Source organism: Amorphotheca resinae (genome assembly GCF_003019875.1).
Source record: "Amorphotheca resinae ATCC 22711 unplaced genomic scaffold M430scaffold_1, whole genome shotgun sequence".
Taxonomy (NCBI): Eukaryota; Fungi; Ascomycota; class Leotiomycetes; order Helotiales; family Amorphothecaceae; genus Amorphotheca; species Amorphotheca resinae.
Window position 1 is genome coordinate 1,814,157 of NW_020194471.1, and position 15,350 is coordinate 1,829,506.

General features: G+C 49.4%; 5 protein-coding genes across 5 annotated transcripts; 2 read left to right on the plus strand and 3 right to left on the minus strand.

The window, feature by feature from the left end:
- The first annotated feature begins 232 nt into the window (after positions 1-232).
- On the plus strand, positions 233-2,192 carry M430DRAFT_131471 (hypothetical protein). Its single transcript, XM_024862192.1, has 3 exons — positions 233-539; positions 595-1,819; positions 1,903-2,192. The coding sequence occupies exons 1-3, from the start codon at positions 312-314 to the stop codon at positions 2,007-2,009; spliced, it is 1,560 nt and encodes a 519-aa protein (XP_024725216.1). The 5' UTR covers positions 233-311; the 3' UTR covers positions 2,010-2,192.
- A 296-nt stretch (positions 2,193-2,488) lies between these two features.
- Positions 2,489-3,172, minus strand: M430DRAFT_112722 (hypothetical protein; the record flags this gene model as incomplete). The annotated part of the gene is made up of 2 exons (XM_024861483.1): positions 2,969-3,172; positions 2,489-2,800 (listed from the first exon to the last, which is right to left on the minus strand). Coding segments are annotated over exons 1-2 (429 nt in total), but the record flags the coding sequence as incomplete, so codon positions are not given.
- Positions 3,173-4,410: 1,238 nt separating this feature from the next.
- Positions 4,411-7,540, minus strand: M430DRAFT_46764 (glycosyltransferase family 20 protein; the record flags this gene model as incomplete). Its single annotated transcript, XM_024867874.1, has 5 exons — positions 4,411-4,451; positions 4,502-4,768; positions 4,821-5,223; positions 5,271-7,269; positions 7,518-7,540. 5 exons carry the CDS (start codon positions 7,538-7,540, stop codon positions 4,411-4,413), a joined length of 2,733 nt encoding a protein of 910 aa, XP_024725218.1.
- A 2,188-nt stretch (positions 7,541-9,728) lies between these two features.
- Positions 9,729-11,431, minus strand: M430DRAFT_14951 (hypothetical protein; the record flags this gene model as incomplete). The annotated part of the gene is made up of 5 exons (XM_024863152.1): positions 9,729-10,762; positions 10,815-10,870; positions 10,923-11,154; positions 11,204-11,288; positions 11,336-11,431. 5 exons carry the CDS (start codon positions 11,429-11,431, stop codon positions 9,729-9,731), a joined length of 1,503 nt encoding a protein of 500 aa, XP_024725219.1.
- A 188-nt stretch (positions 11,432-11,619) lies between these two features.
- Positions 11,620-14,519, plus strand: M430DRAFT_112733 (hypothetical protein). The gene is made up of 4 exons (XM_024861484.1): positions 11,620-11,816; positions 11,870-12,034; positions 12,087-14,164; positions 14,218-14,519. Exons 1-4 carry the CDS (start codon positions 11,691-11,693, stop codon positions 14,360-14,362), a joined length of 2,514 nt encoding a protein of 837 aa, XP_024725220.1. The 5' UTR covers positions 11,620-11,690; the 3' UTR covers positions 14,363-14,519.
- The last annotated feature ends 831 nt before the right edge of the window (positions 14,520-15,350 follow it).

The window sequence follows — 15,350 nt, forward strand, 5'->3', positions numbered from 1 at the left end:
AGAGTCTGTGGCTGTGATCAGTAGATAAGGGTTAGTCAATATATCAAGAGTCCTTGTTTTATCATCAACCTTATTATCACAAGGCTGGAATGAGATCTGGTCGAAAGAAAGGGGGAGAGGAGTGAAGTTGAGACAAGGTTGAGACGGAGAAACGTAACGCCGGAAGATGCTGGTCTGTGCGCAAGGCTGAGAAAAATTCCCGATCAGAGATTTAGATTTCTCAACCTCGTCTCATAGTTATCCGGGGATATTTGGGTTTTGATCCCCATTTTCCAACCAATTAAACTAATCTTCTTGGATTCGTATTAACTATGGCGACCGTTGTTCCACCGCCGAGCAAGAGGCAACGAACCGAAGCCGCCAACAGAGCCAGAGAGCAGCAAGACATTGAGGAAATCCCCAGCGATGCGGGGAGCTTGCGATTACAGTTCTTCGATGAAACTACCGGTCTTCCAATAGGCGATGGGCCTGTACTGGTTCCAGTAGCTGATGCAAACCCTAAGAATCTGGAGCTCCTCCTGAACACTCTACAAGGACATGTAAATGCCCAATTAATCCCCTGGATCCATTTCAAGAGGCTGACCTCGAAATTAGGATCCATCCGAACATATCCCTTATCGATTCACACTCCCTGTCTCCGACAAGAAGAATCCCGAACCTGTCACAACCGCCTTTCCTACCAACATATGGAAGACTCTGATATCGCCTGGTCTGATAAGCACAGAAGAGGTACAGAACATTTCGGCTGCACCGCAGGCAGTATTCCGGGTACGAGCAGTGTCAAGATGTGCTTCTACGATACCCGGTCATGGCGAAGCGATATTAGCAACGCAATTCTCCCCAAGAAGTTCATCGAGGATGGTCAGTGGTAGCGGAGACAATACGGCACGCATTTGGGACTGCGATACTGGAACTCCAGTGCACACATTGAAGGGTCATACCAGCTGGGTCTTAGCAGTGAGTTGGTCACCGGATGACTCAAGGATCGCAACTGGGAGCATGGACAATACGGTTCGCATGTGGGACCCAAAGACCGGCAAGCAATTAGGGAATCCCATGAAAGGGCACACGAAATGGGTGACGAGTCTTGCGTGGGAGCCGTACCACGCACAGAAGCCGGGTGAACCACGGTTAGCTTCTGCCTCGAAGGATGGCACAGTGAGGATATGGTCAACCAACCAACAGACTATCGAGATGGTGCTGAGTGGGCATAAGGGCTCGGTATCATGCGTGAGATGGGGCGGTACTGGCTTTATCTATACGGGCTCGCACGACAAGACCGTGAAGGTCTGGAATGCGAAGGATGGAACCCTGGCACACTCTCTCAATGCGCATGCGCATTGGGTCAACCACCTGGCGCTCTCCACCGATTTCGTGACTCGGACAGCGTACCACGACCACACGGGGCAGATCCCAGATTCCGAGGAAGCCAAGGTCGCGAAGGCGAAGGAGCGGTTCTTAAAAGCCGCGACGATCCAGGGAGAAGTCATCGAGAGGCTTGTCTCAGCAAGCGACGATTTCACCATGTATCTGTGGGAGCCTGCAAAAGGGACCAAGCCAGTAGCGCGAATGCTCGGCCACCAAAAGCAAGTCAACCATGTGACGTTCTCGCCGGATGGCTTACTGATAGCGTCCTCTGGATTCGACAACCATACGAAAATCTGGAACGCGCGAGACGGGAAATTCATCAACACGTTGCGAGGACACGTGGCACCTGTCTACCAGTGTGCCTTCAGTCCCGATTCGCGGTTGTTGGTGACTGGGAGCAAGGACACGACGTTGAAGGTGTGGGATATGCGGACGCATAAACTCTCTGTTGGTAAGTTTGTGAAATGAACCCCGTGAACTGCTCCTGGCTATTCCTTTTTCGAAATTGGGGCTGACTGGGAATAATATTTGTAGATCTGCCAGGGCATAAGGATGAGGTGTATGCTGTGGACTGGAGTCCGGATGGGCAGAAGGTGGGAAGTGGTGGGAAGGACAAGGCAGTACGTATCTGGAGACATTAGATGACCACAAAATAAGAGACTTGATTGAAAGAAAGCAAGCTTGATGTTTACCGCTTTTTTTTTCCCCGCGCTGTTATGGAGGAACTTCAGTGAAGAGTCATGACTAGGAGCGGCCCATATATCAAACTGGTATGCAGTACCTCTAGGTCAGGTGGTGAACCATTTTAAGGGATTGTGGGAGACCAAAGATAAGGGAGGTTGTTGGGCCTCTCAAATCATATTCGGCTTTTTTTCTAGCTAGCTAGAATATTCACCACCTCTTCGTACCTATCCATTCACAATCCATATTCATTAGTCGCATAAATCACATCACCAAGGATCCATATAGAAAGAGAGAAGAAGTCTTCTCTAATCTTCGAAGAATGATTTCAATATCAAATAACAAAGAGCACTACACCAACCACCACCACCACCAGCACATTCACACCTCCCTCCCCCCTCCTTTTAAATCCCAAATTTCTCATCCCACTCTCCAACGTATCCGACGACTTCCCCTTAACCAGGGGCTTAACATTATCCACAAAGTACCGATTATGATCGCCTACCACATTGCCAGGCGGGTAGTATTCACAAACCACATAAAAGCCCGGCGTATTCTTGACTCCATTGCACGCCATCCTCCCGCACCCCACCGTCGTCGTATTGCTCCATACGAGCTGTGTGAAATGGCCCGTGGTCTCGCTGAACCCGGGCCTTTCGTAATCGTACTTCGCGCCTTCGAGACCCCAGGCTTCGACGGCTGCGCTTGCGTTCGTGTAGCCGGCGGCTAGGTTCTCGCCGGTGGGCCCCGCCTACTTCCATTTATTTGATTTAGTCTTGATTTATTGGTATGAATACAATCTGAACTGAAGCTCGGATCCTGAGTCGTGTCGTGGGTTTTCGAAGAGAGCTGAGGAATGGGAGAGAAGAGGAATGCAGGGTCAACGAGGAAGAGGAGGAGGAGGAGGATATATACTCACAGAGTGCTTAAACACGCAATTACCAGCCCATCTACTCGCATACGCAGCCGAGGTATCATTCCAGGCCAGATCTGAGACGTTGTGTTCGCGGCGGTAAAAGTTGTGCGCTGCTAGCATGGCGGACTTGAAAGCTGCGTCGTTGGTATAGGATGTGCTTGTGGGAATTGCAGGAGATGAGACAGTGATAGTAATTGTTGAGATGATGGCAGCTGTGGCATGGTAGGAGAAGGTCATAAGGAGAGCCATGAGTCTGATGGGAAGGAGGGAGATGCGATGCATTGCGAGGGTTTATGGGGTCAGTGAGAGACGCTTTAGATATGTGCGTGGCGGACGCGTGATGATTGGATTGCAGGACCAAGAGGACTGATTCCTGATTCCTGACACTCGGGAGATAGGGAGTAGACGCAAAGCGGAATAGAGATCCAAACCTCGAGACAAGGATGCCAACGAACCCAACGCTCCCCGACGACACGGGAGAAGAAAGAACGCGGAAAGATCTACAATGATTTTAAGAAAGGTCGAGACTTGAAACAACTTCTCAAGGACGAGACAACGACGTTCACACAAAACAAAGAATGGCACTCTCACACTTATTCACTCACTCCCTCTGCGCGGTAATCTTGCCAGGGGAAAAACCACAGAGCCTAGGTAGTTCCATATTGCCTCAACGGTATCCTGTAGAGGCAGCGTACAACCAAATCTTCTCACCATGGATAGATATATATTGTCACAGTAGCGGGCGGGCGCCAGGAAAGCATGTTTCCTGCCTTTGTTTCTCTGGGAATTCGATTGGATGTCGATGCACGACGTTGATCATGCTCGGCTACATGTTCAGGGGGTGTCAGAATATCTCGGAGGGGGCCGAGTTCGGTACTTTTCCGCCCTTGCAGGACTCGGGAGGAATATTATTAGTCCGTGCCTATTTATGGTACAGCGGGAATGATAGATACACCTTTATAAGGATCGCTAAATCAAACCCTGTGTCGATTGAGCTGGGATGATTGGCCGGATCGTCAAAGCCACCACCGCAATTGGAGTTGAAGTTTGGGAGCATAACACTCAGTTGGCCCCCTAGTCCGACAATGCACAGATGAGGGAAGACCGCTTGCTGCTGCTAAGCTTGAATATCACATGACACGGAGAAGGAGACGGATCTCGGGAATAGTACAAACAGCATTGCGAAGAGGAGAAGCGAGTTCGTTCATTTCATACCTCATATCTATCCCATCCCGTCTAGAAGATCGCTCGTATCGAACTCCTAGAGACGCCGTTCTATTTCCAGGTATTACAATCCCATTCCGTTCGGTCCAGCCCGCGAAACGTATCCGATGTCTGTGAAACCAAGGGAAAATATAGAGAAATGCCATCCGTAATTGCCATCTTATGAACCCGCCAGAAGAAAAAGACAATTGTTGCTGTGCTCCGTTCGTAAAGTGCTGTTATTAGGCGAACGCAGCAAGCTTTTGAAGGACTGATAAGACTCCTGGTTATCGTTAGTGCGTTGCAAATGTTGAGTCGGGGAGATAAACGTACCTGTAACACCTTGCGTGAGGGTGCAGCCAGCCTCAGTGTTTCGACTTCCCAGACTCACAGTCGTGACAGCTCCCACCGTACCATCTCTGTCTAACTCATTTGCCCAGCGGAAGATAACTTCATCGTCTCGACCATCGCCAACTACCATTAAGAAATCAATAGGAGAGGTATAATCAAGATTAGGAGGCATGTTCTTCTTGAGACCCTCGAAGATCTTCATTGCTGCCGTGCCTTTGGACCAATCTATTGGTTCAACGGTTACTGCGCCTGTTTCTTGTAAGCAATTGATCAAGCAATGGGTTGGGTAGAATGAATGTACCATCAACAGGGATAGCTCTAACTCTCTGCTTCTCACACGCGTCGTTGATATGGCTTGCACAGTCGCCCGCCTGCCGACTGGCGCTCTCGAAATCATCGGCGTCCTTGTAATGGAAGATGAGACTGCAATGTCTCTTCTCAATCCAGGATCCGGGAGTACGCTCTTGATAGTATCTCATGGTTCCTTCAACAGACTCTTGCCAAGCTCGCATTTTTTCAGGGTCGGGCATTTCTTTCCACTTTGAGTACCCGAATTCTTTGATAAAGCAGCCATTTTCGGCGATGAGACCAAGATTAGGGACGCGTTTGAAAAGTCTGTCGAGTTCTTCGGGTTGTCGACCGGACATCACATAGACAATATTCTTCTCATCGGCGAGGAGGTCGTTGAGGACGTCAATTGTGCGCTGTTGCCGTTAGCATCGGGTAAGTATTATCCATTCACGTATCTTACCTGAGGGCTTGTCAAAATAATATTATTGGGGGATCCCCACGAAGCCAATGTACCCTCATAATCCAGCATGAACAGTCTTCTCTTAGAATCCTGGTACATATGTCCAAGGGCATTGAGCGACAGACGTGGAACCGATGTCGTATCTCGTTTGTGCTGCTCATCATAAGCCATATCGAGCCTTTGCAAGAAAGCCGAGAACCAGTGTTCCGCTGTATGGTGCATTACAGCAGTATACAATTTCTTCCACCGATCAATCTTCTCTTCATCGCCCATCTCCAAAGCCGTCTTGATGGCATCAGCACACTGTCGGTAGTCCCAGGGATTGACTGATAGCTCATTCCCACCAAATACTGAAGCACTACCGGTAAATTCGCTCAGGATGAGCGAGCCAAACTTATTATGGCCTTCCAATTTTCCATCTTGACAGAACAGATACTCATGACAAGTGAGATTCATGCCCTCGCGTTGGCTCGCAATCATCAGTGCATCAGCAACTGTCAGCAATGCCAGATATTGTGCATAGCTGATATCCTGCTTGAGATAGACAAGAGGTTGGTACGCCAGATTCGCCCAGGATGAATTGACTCTCATAACAATATCAGAGACAGTGGCATCAAGCTCAGATTGCTCGGTAGTGGAAGTAGCAACCTGAATCATGACAACTTTGTCCCGCCACTGCGGGTTCTTGTTAAGGAACAGTTCATAGGCCAGGAGCTTTTGCCGGACACCGCGTACGTGATCCAGCTTATCTCTCCCAACAATCAATTTCTTACCACGATATCGCTCTTGCATCGTTTTCATCCACTCCGCAACGTCTGGGTCAGTTCGGTTCATATCCAATGCAACAGGATCGATACCAATGGCAAGGCTGATAACATCGACAAAGCGATCTTCCAGTTGCACACCTTCATTGGTAGCTTCAACACAGAGCAGTCGGCTGCAAGTCTGGAGGAAATGCCGTGCATACTCGTGGATCTGGAATCCAATCAAATTGGCCCCTAGCATGCCCTCCAGCAGCTCCTTGCGAACGGCCAAGCAACGGAAAACTTCAGATGATGGGAAAGCGACATGGAGGAAGAATCCAATCTTAGCATCTGGAAGCTTCTTGCGTACCATTTGCGGTACCAAAAGTAGGTGATAATCATGGATCCAGATGACATCACCACGCTTCCAATTCTTAACGATCTTATCTGCAAACGCCTGGTTTACTTTGACATAATAGACCCAGGAGTGATCTTCGTATGCCTTGTTCTTTGGATTATCAGGAATTTGATAGTGGAAGACGGGCCAGAGAATCTGCTTGCAATAATGGGTGTAATGGCCGTCAAAATCGCTGTCCTTACAGAATACTGTCAACGAGTCGTATTCAGTAGCGAGGCGGTCCTCGATATCTTGTTTTTGCTGAGTGTCTTCCAGAGCATCAGTCGGCATGCCCAATGTTCCAACCCAGATCTTATCATTCAGCTTGCCGCCTCGGACCGCTGCTTGAACAGCATTTCGAAGCCCCCCATTGCCTTGATCCGCTGGAACTACAGTCCAATCAGCATGTGCAAAGACACGATCATGGCTCACACTCCGTCCACTCTGCGGTTGGCGAACACCAGCTCGACCAAGCGCGGCCGCCTTCTCCGCTGTTTTATTGTGTTTCAATATATCGGCTGGAGGAGGAGAGCTAGCTCGGGATGGCGGTTGGATGAAAAGCCGCCCGGAACCCCATGCTGGCGAGTGCGGATCACTTGGGGCTATGTTGTTGAGCTTAGGGAAAACTTGACGCAGTTCCGGGTTCTCGTTCTGAGCAAAGAATTCCTCATGATCTATATCCGCTATTGGTGTCTGTGGGGGCGTGATGTCTTTTTGTGCGAAAAGGCTGGGCTTTTGCTCTGTTTCAATCCTGGCTGCGGCATGCTTCGGGGCAGCAGGTCTTGTACGACGCCCTCGGTTGGGGAATGTTGTCGAGGTCGAGCTAGGGAGCTCAAAGTTTATTGTATTAGGGAGAAAGCTGTAAAGTGTCTCCCGTTAGCATTGTGCTCCAACCAAGATGTGTTGATATGTTCTTGGGATGGGCTTTGTCGGGTTTTAGGGGCTTGACCATCACATGAAAGGTTAGGAGGGGTGAGCTCTTGACAGATCCTGAGCTCTGTGTCACCACGTCAAACTTCCTATGCACATTGGACAAACAAGAGGAGGTTGCAAGCAAGTCTCGCAATTGGAGAGATTCTGTTGGAGCCGCAGGGGAAGCCGACTTACAGTGATACCACGAAGACCGTCATGGTCAGAGATTAGGAGGGCGGGCAAGGCGGCGGGCGCAGGGTAGACGGTATGGAGAGAGAGTGCAAGGACGAGGCTTGCAGGTGGCGGATGGAGGGGAAATCGTCACAAGAATGAATAGAGGCGGAGGGGTCGAGCAGGATGCAGCTCGAGAGAATAGGATTCCTTTGCGCTCGGAGAGGTTTCGTGGTCCGAATCAGTAGCCCAGCGCAAGGGAAGTTTCGGGGAGGCGATTCAAAGAATCCCCAGGGCGGGCGGGTAGATTTAAATAGAATGAATAGCTATTGAATGAAGCCGCATAGAATTGCGGGGATGCGGATGGAATTGGTGGGTGGGACGAGAGCAGACTGACGAGAAGGACGAGAGGACCAGACGAAAAGACAGGAAGTCTGCACACGGGGTCAAGGAAGAGGCCACAGGTTGATATAAATATAATAAATCAAGGAACGGGGGCGAGCATTGGCTATTGGACTGGTGATATGGCCATGATTGTCGTTCAGTCTGGACGACCTGGACGGGCAGAAGTTGAGGCGGCAGAGGACAGGAGGGGAGGGGTGAGGTCACAAAAGATCTTTTTCTCGAGCGTTCTATGTATTCATACGTCAGGCACGCCGCCGCCAACAGGGATGCGCACGCTTTTTCTGCCAGGCCTGGCCGCTGCGATTTTCCGGGCGTCGGTTTCCATGGGGAGAGTTGAGTTTAAGTATGAAGACACGAACTGCAGAGGGAGAAAGGGAGAGAGGATAGGTGGTTGAGAGGGTAGATGCTAACATATATATATACGTAGTTACATAGTTACATATTACATACCTAGTTACATGGTTATTATGAGGTCTCCCTCTCTCTCCCCGTCGAGAGAGATCCGGATCAAAGGGCCGAACCAGAGCGAGAGCAAGGGAGATCAGCATCAGCCACACATTCACCGCCTTGGCAAGCCTCAAACTCAAAAGGAGGTCAACTCCGACCATCGATCTGTAGTTAAGTCTCGACTCTCAATCCATGCCAGGCCAGGGCCATCTGCAGTTAGGAGAAAATAATAATGTCGGGCGCGGAGGTTTAACTGGTAACCTTGCCTCTTTGAGCCGGTTGTTTCCGGCAAGCTTGGTTGCGAACGAACTTGCTGACTTGCCAACTTGCCCTTCACCCGCGCGCCTCGACCCTCGCCCCCAACCCCATCCCTCGTCGAGCGCAAAACCATACTCGCTACAGACATCTTCTTTTGAAAACCACCCTGTGTCTGCCCTGTCGGGCATGTTGGGCATCTATCAGATTAATGTGGCTGCGGCCCGGTCCAGACTGCTGTCGTGGCTCTATCGATGTTGGTTAAACATTTGAATGTGCCTTATACTTGATCTCGACCCTTCGGTGCATCGAGCTTGAGGGGGGGGAGGACATAAGAAAAAGGGGCGCCATGCACTGCGTCGTAACTCGATCCAGCAGCACACCATGAGGGGTGCATGATCGTGGAGAGAAGGTGATAGAGTACTTGATGCCCAACGGCATGGGAGGGTTGGAGAGTCCCTGGCCCCGTCATTAGAGAAAGCGCTATTATTATCAGATTGTCCCCGGATTCTCGGATGGACTGAGGCTTTTGAAAGCTTCGAAAATACCTCTCGGCATTTGAGAGGCATGTGCGCCGTCTTTCCCCAAGGTGGGAGGAGGGTCCAGACTCCGGACTCCAGGGCGGAAAGGTTGCAATCTGATCTGGCCTTGCTATTTCTGAGCCGTCATCAATTCACATTACCATTACTACCACGCAGTCCCTCCTGTGATCCTCCCTCGTCTCAAATGCCGCAGCAAAGGCTGTGCATCGACATGAAGACCATCACATGCTTCTCAAACTCTCTCTAGCATTTTAGCCGGGAGCATACACGTGTTCAATCTATGAGTTCTGGATGGGCCATCGCTCGCGAGAAGAGCACGTATTTTTGCCGGATGTGAGGAGAAACCGGGTCGGAAGGCAAGAAGCGTTAATAACCACTTTGGCGTCCGGGGATAGAGCGAGCTAAGGCCAAAGCCAAAGCTCAATCCTGACCTCATGAATAGAGATGGTTGTAGGTAAATGTATCTTTCTGCGAAGAATGCAACTCAATGCCCTAGCATAGAAGAGCAATAATGATTTCAATTATTTACTGCAGGCGGCTTGTTTGGTTGGAGTAACACAAAGCAAGTGCAAAGCGCAAACCCGTGTCAAACACCACTCCTTCGACTCAGCCAGCCTGGAGAAATTACATCAGCAAAGTTCTCTATAGCTTCTAGCATTGATAGAGCACGATCGATCTCGGAGTCCTCCCTCAGTACCCTCGTGGTCTTCCTCTTTTGCCCACGAGGGTCAGCAAGCTCAGGGGCCTTTCCTGTAGAATCAACATCGTCCTCATTCATGCTGTCAGCCTTTTGGATTGCTTGGCGTTTCTCAGACCGAATGCTCTTTTCTATGAAATTGAGTGCCATGTCTAAATCGCATTCGTCTTCATCCAGATAACGCAAGATTGCCTTTCCTGGAAGTTGTGTCAGGGTTCTGCCACTGATTTCCCCTTCAGACGCGCCGGCATCCAGGGAGTTTATGAGCTTAATGATGCCTAGGAGCCTGCTGCCAGGCAGCCCCGAGTCAGTGTTAAACTCAAGTTCTGCATCTCGATACGAAGGGAGTGAGGTATTGGACACAATGTGGCCTTCGTCTATAAGCTTTTGTATTCTCCCACGAAGAATCTCATACTGTGTAGCAGCTAATGGCGGATCCATTGCGATCTTTAGGCCACATCTGTCTAGAAATGCTGCATCCAAACAGCTAAGCATATTTGAGGTGCAGAGAAAGATAACGTTCGAGTGTTCCTTAGCTCTATCAAGACCGGTGAGAAGAGCGTTGGTTGCTCGCAGAGAATCTTGAGCCTCGCCATGCATGGTCGACTCCCGTGAGTTAGCGATACTCTCAACTTCGTCAATGAGAACACAGATCAGTTGTTCAGAATCCTCTTCGCACATCTTCTCGATTGCAGTAAAGATCTCATCAACCTGCTTCGCGCTTTGACTGTAGAACTTCGAGAGGAGCGTCGCGGTCTTGATTTGGATCAGTTTCGTGTGTTTATAAATTGAGTTGAGTCGAATTGATATTTTTTGGGCCAGTCCTTGGCACAAAGTTGTCTTTCCGGTTCCAGGTGGACCATGCATTAAAATCAACGGATTAAACACTGGCCGTTTTGCGCCGGGCTTTCTGGAGAACCGGACTACTGTCTGTTAGAGTACGAAAACAGGAAACCTTTGGGCTGTTGAACGTACTCATGTTTGTCACAAGCCGGATGAGCTCACCCTTTAGGTTTTCTTCGAACACAAGTCTATCGTAAAACGTTAAGCATTGAAGTCTCAGTAAAAAGCTGTTGCACTTACTCGTCCCACTGCTCAGCGAAACTCATGTGTGGCATCGACGTGATCTCTGATTGCTGGAGAGCCTCCCTTTCCTCCCCGGTCTTGTATAATTTGTAGACGTGCACCTTGACTGTAACATCATTTGAGGAATGACATGTAGTGTCGAGATTTGGTCCATTATACTCGACTACCTTCAGGGACAACAAAGCTATTGCTGCTTCCTCGTAGAATTCGCCCAGAAGAAGAGAGGCACCTCGAAACAAGTCAGTCTTTATACTTTGGAGGGGAAATCTTTGACTTACGATACTTGTTCGCCAAGATATCCTCTCCCAGATCAAAGGTTCGGTCTGGTATAGATAGCAGGCGTTCGAGATCCTGTCGCATCACCTGTAGGAGTTAGATGCTTCAAGATACCTAGAAAGTGATTCGAATACCTCGGATTCGTCAACTTCCAAATCAATATCGCTCTTGACCCGGGCTTCGAGGTATATCTTCCCTGGTTTCACTCTGGATCCATCATTCTGAGCCATCGCATACTCCGTCTCTTCCCCACGATACTTCTCCCCTCACCTTGGGCCCTGATTGGCTGTTTGAGGTGAGCGCGGGGGTGGAGTATGTGGAAAGAAAGTTTGGGTGGAACGATGAATCTCCGCAGGGGTATCTATAGGTACTGTTTACCTAGGGCGGTACCTCAGTATCGCTTCACCACCTATGTCATCGCCGGGGCCCCCGAGGTGAAGCTTTCAATCTTCAATGATCCCATAAGACCATCACCAAAAGTTGCTCATCATGAGTGGCACTGACAAAGAGTGTCCGAAAACTGATCCAACGGACCCTACAAATGGCCAAAAGCAAATATACGTCCAGGCCGTCTTATCTCTCGCGCTGGGCGCATCTGCATTCCTGGGCTTCTGCGTGAGTTTCGTCGCAAGCTCCTCTCCTCTATTGCAGTAGGCTGACTGGTGTAGTTCCTCCGCCCACGATGGAAGAGTCTTTACGCTGCACGGAAGAGACAGTCCGATGCTGCTCTGTCGCTCCCAGAGCTCCCAGATAGCTTTTTCGGATGGATGCCAGTGTTGTACAGAGTAACAGACGCCGAGGTGCTTGCTTCTGCTGGCCTCGATGCGTATGTCGTAAGTCCAATGGGCGTATGGGATGCGCGGAGACATGGCTGACCAGAAACAGTTTCTAGCATTTTTCAAAATGTCGATAAAGCTCTTTGGGATCATGTTCCTACTCGCATGCGCGATCCTCGTTCCTATCAACAAGCACTTCGATCATTTGCCGACTTTTGGAAACAGCACTGATCCGCATGCTCCCGACCTTTTCCTATCACTGGGCCAGGATGATTGGGAATTTGATGATATGTATAAAGGCTCCGAGAACAAGCTTCCGGACAACAGTTATTCGTGGGCTTATCTCGTCTTTACCTACGTCTTCAGTGGCCTCATAATCTACTTCATGACACGGCAGACTTTGAAGATAGTTCAAGTTCGGCAGGATTACCTTGGTAGCCAGTCAACAATCACGGATCGGACCATCAGGCTATCAGGCGTCCCAAGGGAGCTTAGGTCTGAAGAAAAGATAAAGCAATTTTTGGAGAAGCTCGAAATTGGCAAGGTAGAGAGCGTTACTATCTGTCGCAACTGGAAGAAACTCGATGACTTGATGGAGGAAAGAGCCCGCATACTTCGAAAGCTAGAGGAAGCGTGGACGGTACATCTTGGGCAACCAAAGAGCATAAAATTTGAACCTACCGCGCAACTAGCACACCCTGGCCTTGAAGACGATAACGAAGAATCGGAAAACCATGAGAGAGACAACCTTTTGGGGAACAATCATGTCACAACTTACGAGAAACCACGTCCTACTACCAGGGTCTGGTATGGATTTCTGAATCTTCAAAGCAGAAAAGTTGACGCTATCGATTACTACGAAGAGGAACTTCGAAAGCTAGATGATACAATCATCAAGGCTAGAAAAAAGGAGTACAAGGCTACACCTCTTGCATTTGTCACAATGGATTCAATTCCGGCATGTCAAATGGCTGTTCAAGCTATTCTCGATCCATCTCCAGGGCGATTACTGGCAAAACTAGCCCCTGCACCATCAGATATTATCTGGGAGAACACCTACCTAACTCGGTCGAGCAGAATGATTCGTTCTTGGACAATCACGATCTTCATTCTGGTACTTACAATATTTTGGCTTGTTCCCGTTGCTGCGCTTGCTAGCTTGGTAGATCTTTGTTCTATTCGACAAGTTTGGCCGCAACTTGCCGACTTTCTCGGAAGCCATGATATCCTGAAAGCTCTGGTACAGACAGGGTTACCAACTTTGGTTGTGTCACTGCTGAATATAGCTGTTCCCTTCTTATACGATTACCTGGCCAACAAGCAGGGAATGATCTCCCAGGGAGATGTGGAGCTTTCCGTGATTTCAAAGAACTTTTTCTTCACGTTCTTCAACGTCTTTCTCGTCTTCACGGCATTTGGGACAGCGAGTAAATTTTGGCCAGTTCTGCAGGAGTCATTTAAAGATGCAACGAAGATCGCCTATCGACTCGCTACTTCGGTCAAGCTGCTTGCCATCTTCTACACCAACTTCATCCTCCTTCAAAGTGTGGGTCTCCTGCCCTTCAGACTTCTAGAATTCGGCAGCGTCTCTCTTTACCCGATTACTCGCATGGGTGCGAAAACACCTAGGGACTATGCGGAACTTGTCAAACCACCAGTCTTTAAATATGGCTTTTACCTCCCTTCTGCTATCCTCATCTTTATCTTGTGCTTGGTGTACAGCATCCTCCCTGCCGGCTACATGGTGCTCTTCTTCGGTTTGATATACTTTGTCTTCGGCTACTATACCTACAAGTATCAGTTGCTCTACGCGATGGAACATGGTAGACATGCAACTGGACAGGCATGGCCAATGATTTGCTACCGCATCATGGTCGGAATGGGAGTTTTCCAGGTTGTGATGGCTGGACTGATTGCACTTCAGAAATCATTCACTGCTGCAGTACTTGTTCTACCCCTGATACCAATGACTATTTGGTACAGCTATTATTTTTCGCGAGCCTATGAACCATTGACTAAGTTCGTCGCTCTCCGAAGCATTCGACGGGAGAACAATGCCGATATCAACCTCGCGGATGAGGACTTTGGCACCGATCAGTCCGTAGGACAACTTCGACGCCGGAGTACAACAGTTGATGAATCTAGAGAGAAAGGCTGGAAATTTGTGAATCCAAACGTCGTAGCCCCGTATGTATATCCCATGCTCTGTGACCAGATCAATTAGCTGACATTTTCCCCAGATTGGAGAAGCCCTGGATAGAGAAGGAGCCGGAAGCAGAGTCAAATGGCGAGACAATACGGCTAGATCGGGAGGATAGCGTTGAAAGCAGCACCAGCCTGGGAGACACCCATATATGGCGAGAGAATGGCGATGAAAATGTATAAATACCAGTGTTTCGATACCCGCGGCATGAATGGCGTTTAGGGTGGACTTCATTGCCACGAGGAAGGGTCGCCCTTTCCTCTGGCTGGGTTTAGAGTTTTGCGTAGCACGTATACCCCCATGTTTCCTTTTCTGGGTTTTATTTATATCATACGAAGTTCTCAATTTTATCCAGCTACCTACAACTTCGTATCCCTATTGGTATTCCTATTGAATCATCTTAATCCGCTTTTCGGATAGCTTCGACGGCATCACTCAGTACGTCCGCGGTACTGCACACTTGCGCTGTGACTGGGAAATGTGAATGACCAGATTGATCTTTGAATCAAAGTCTCTCTCGCCGCCTGGCCTGGTTGTGTCCAGGGGAGAGGCCTGGCAATGACTATCGTTTCATACCATTCGACTCTAGTCGGCCAATTTGCATCCTCCCAGGAGGCCATCGACAAAACGTCTTCCGAAATCCTCTTCTCAAGGGACGTTGCAGGCCCAGACGGTGAGACTGCTCCTTCACCGAGTGGGGAAGGGGATGCTCCATCAGCGATGCCCGTCTTCGAATCCAACTCGAGGCACGTCATGACTCTGAGCGAGCCTGCTCACACTGCATCTTCAGTATCTCAGATCACGCCGAAATCAAACGTATCTGAAGAGCCAAGTAAGTTGCCCAAAATTACTTTTTGGCTCCCAGATTCTAATTTGTCGAAGGCCGCAACGTGACTGTACGTAGCACAGAAGATCGTTCTGAAGGTTCTCCAGGTCTTCTACCCGCTCCACCCCCTACCCTCGCCGGACGCATTCTCTATAACGAACACCATCGCCTAAATCCTTCTCCAATCATTCCTCCAGAGACAACGGTTCCCTCAAACAACAGCAATACTTCATCCGCGCAACTCAACAATGAGAGTGCCGTCGATAAGGGCAAAGACAAGGAGGTGGAACGGGGCAGGACGGTGGAAAGAAGACCCATGTATGCGAACCCCCTGGCGAAAGCTG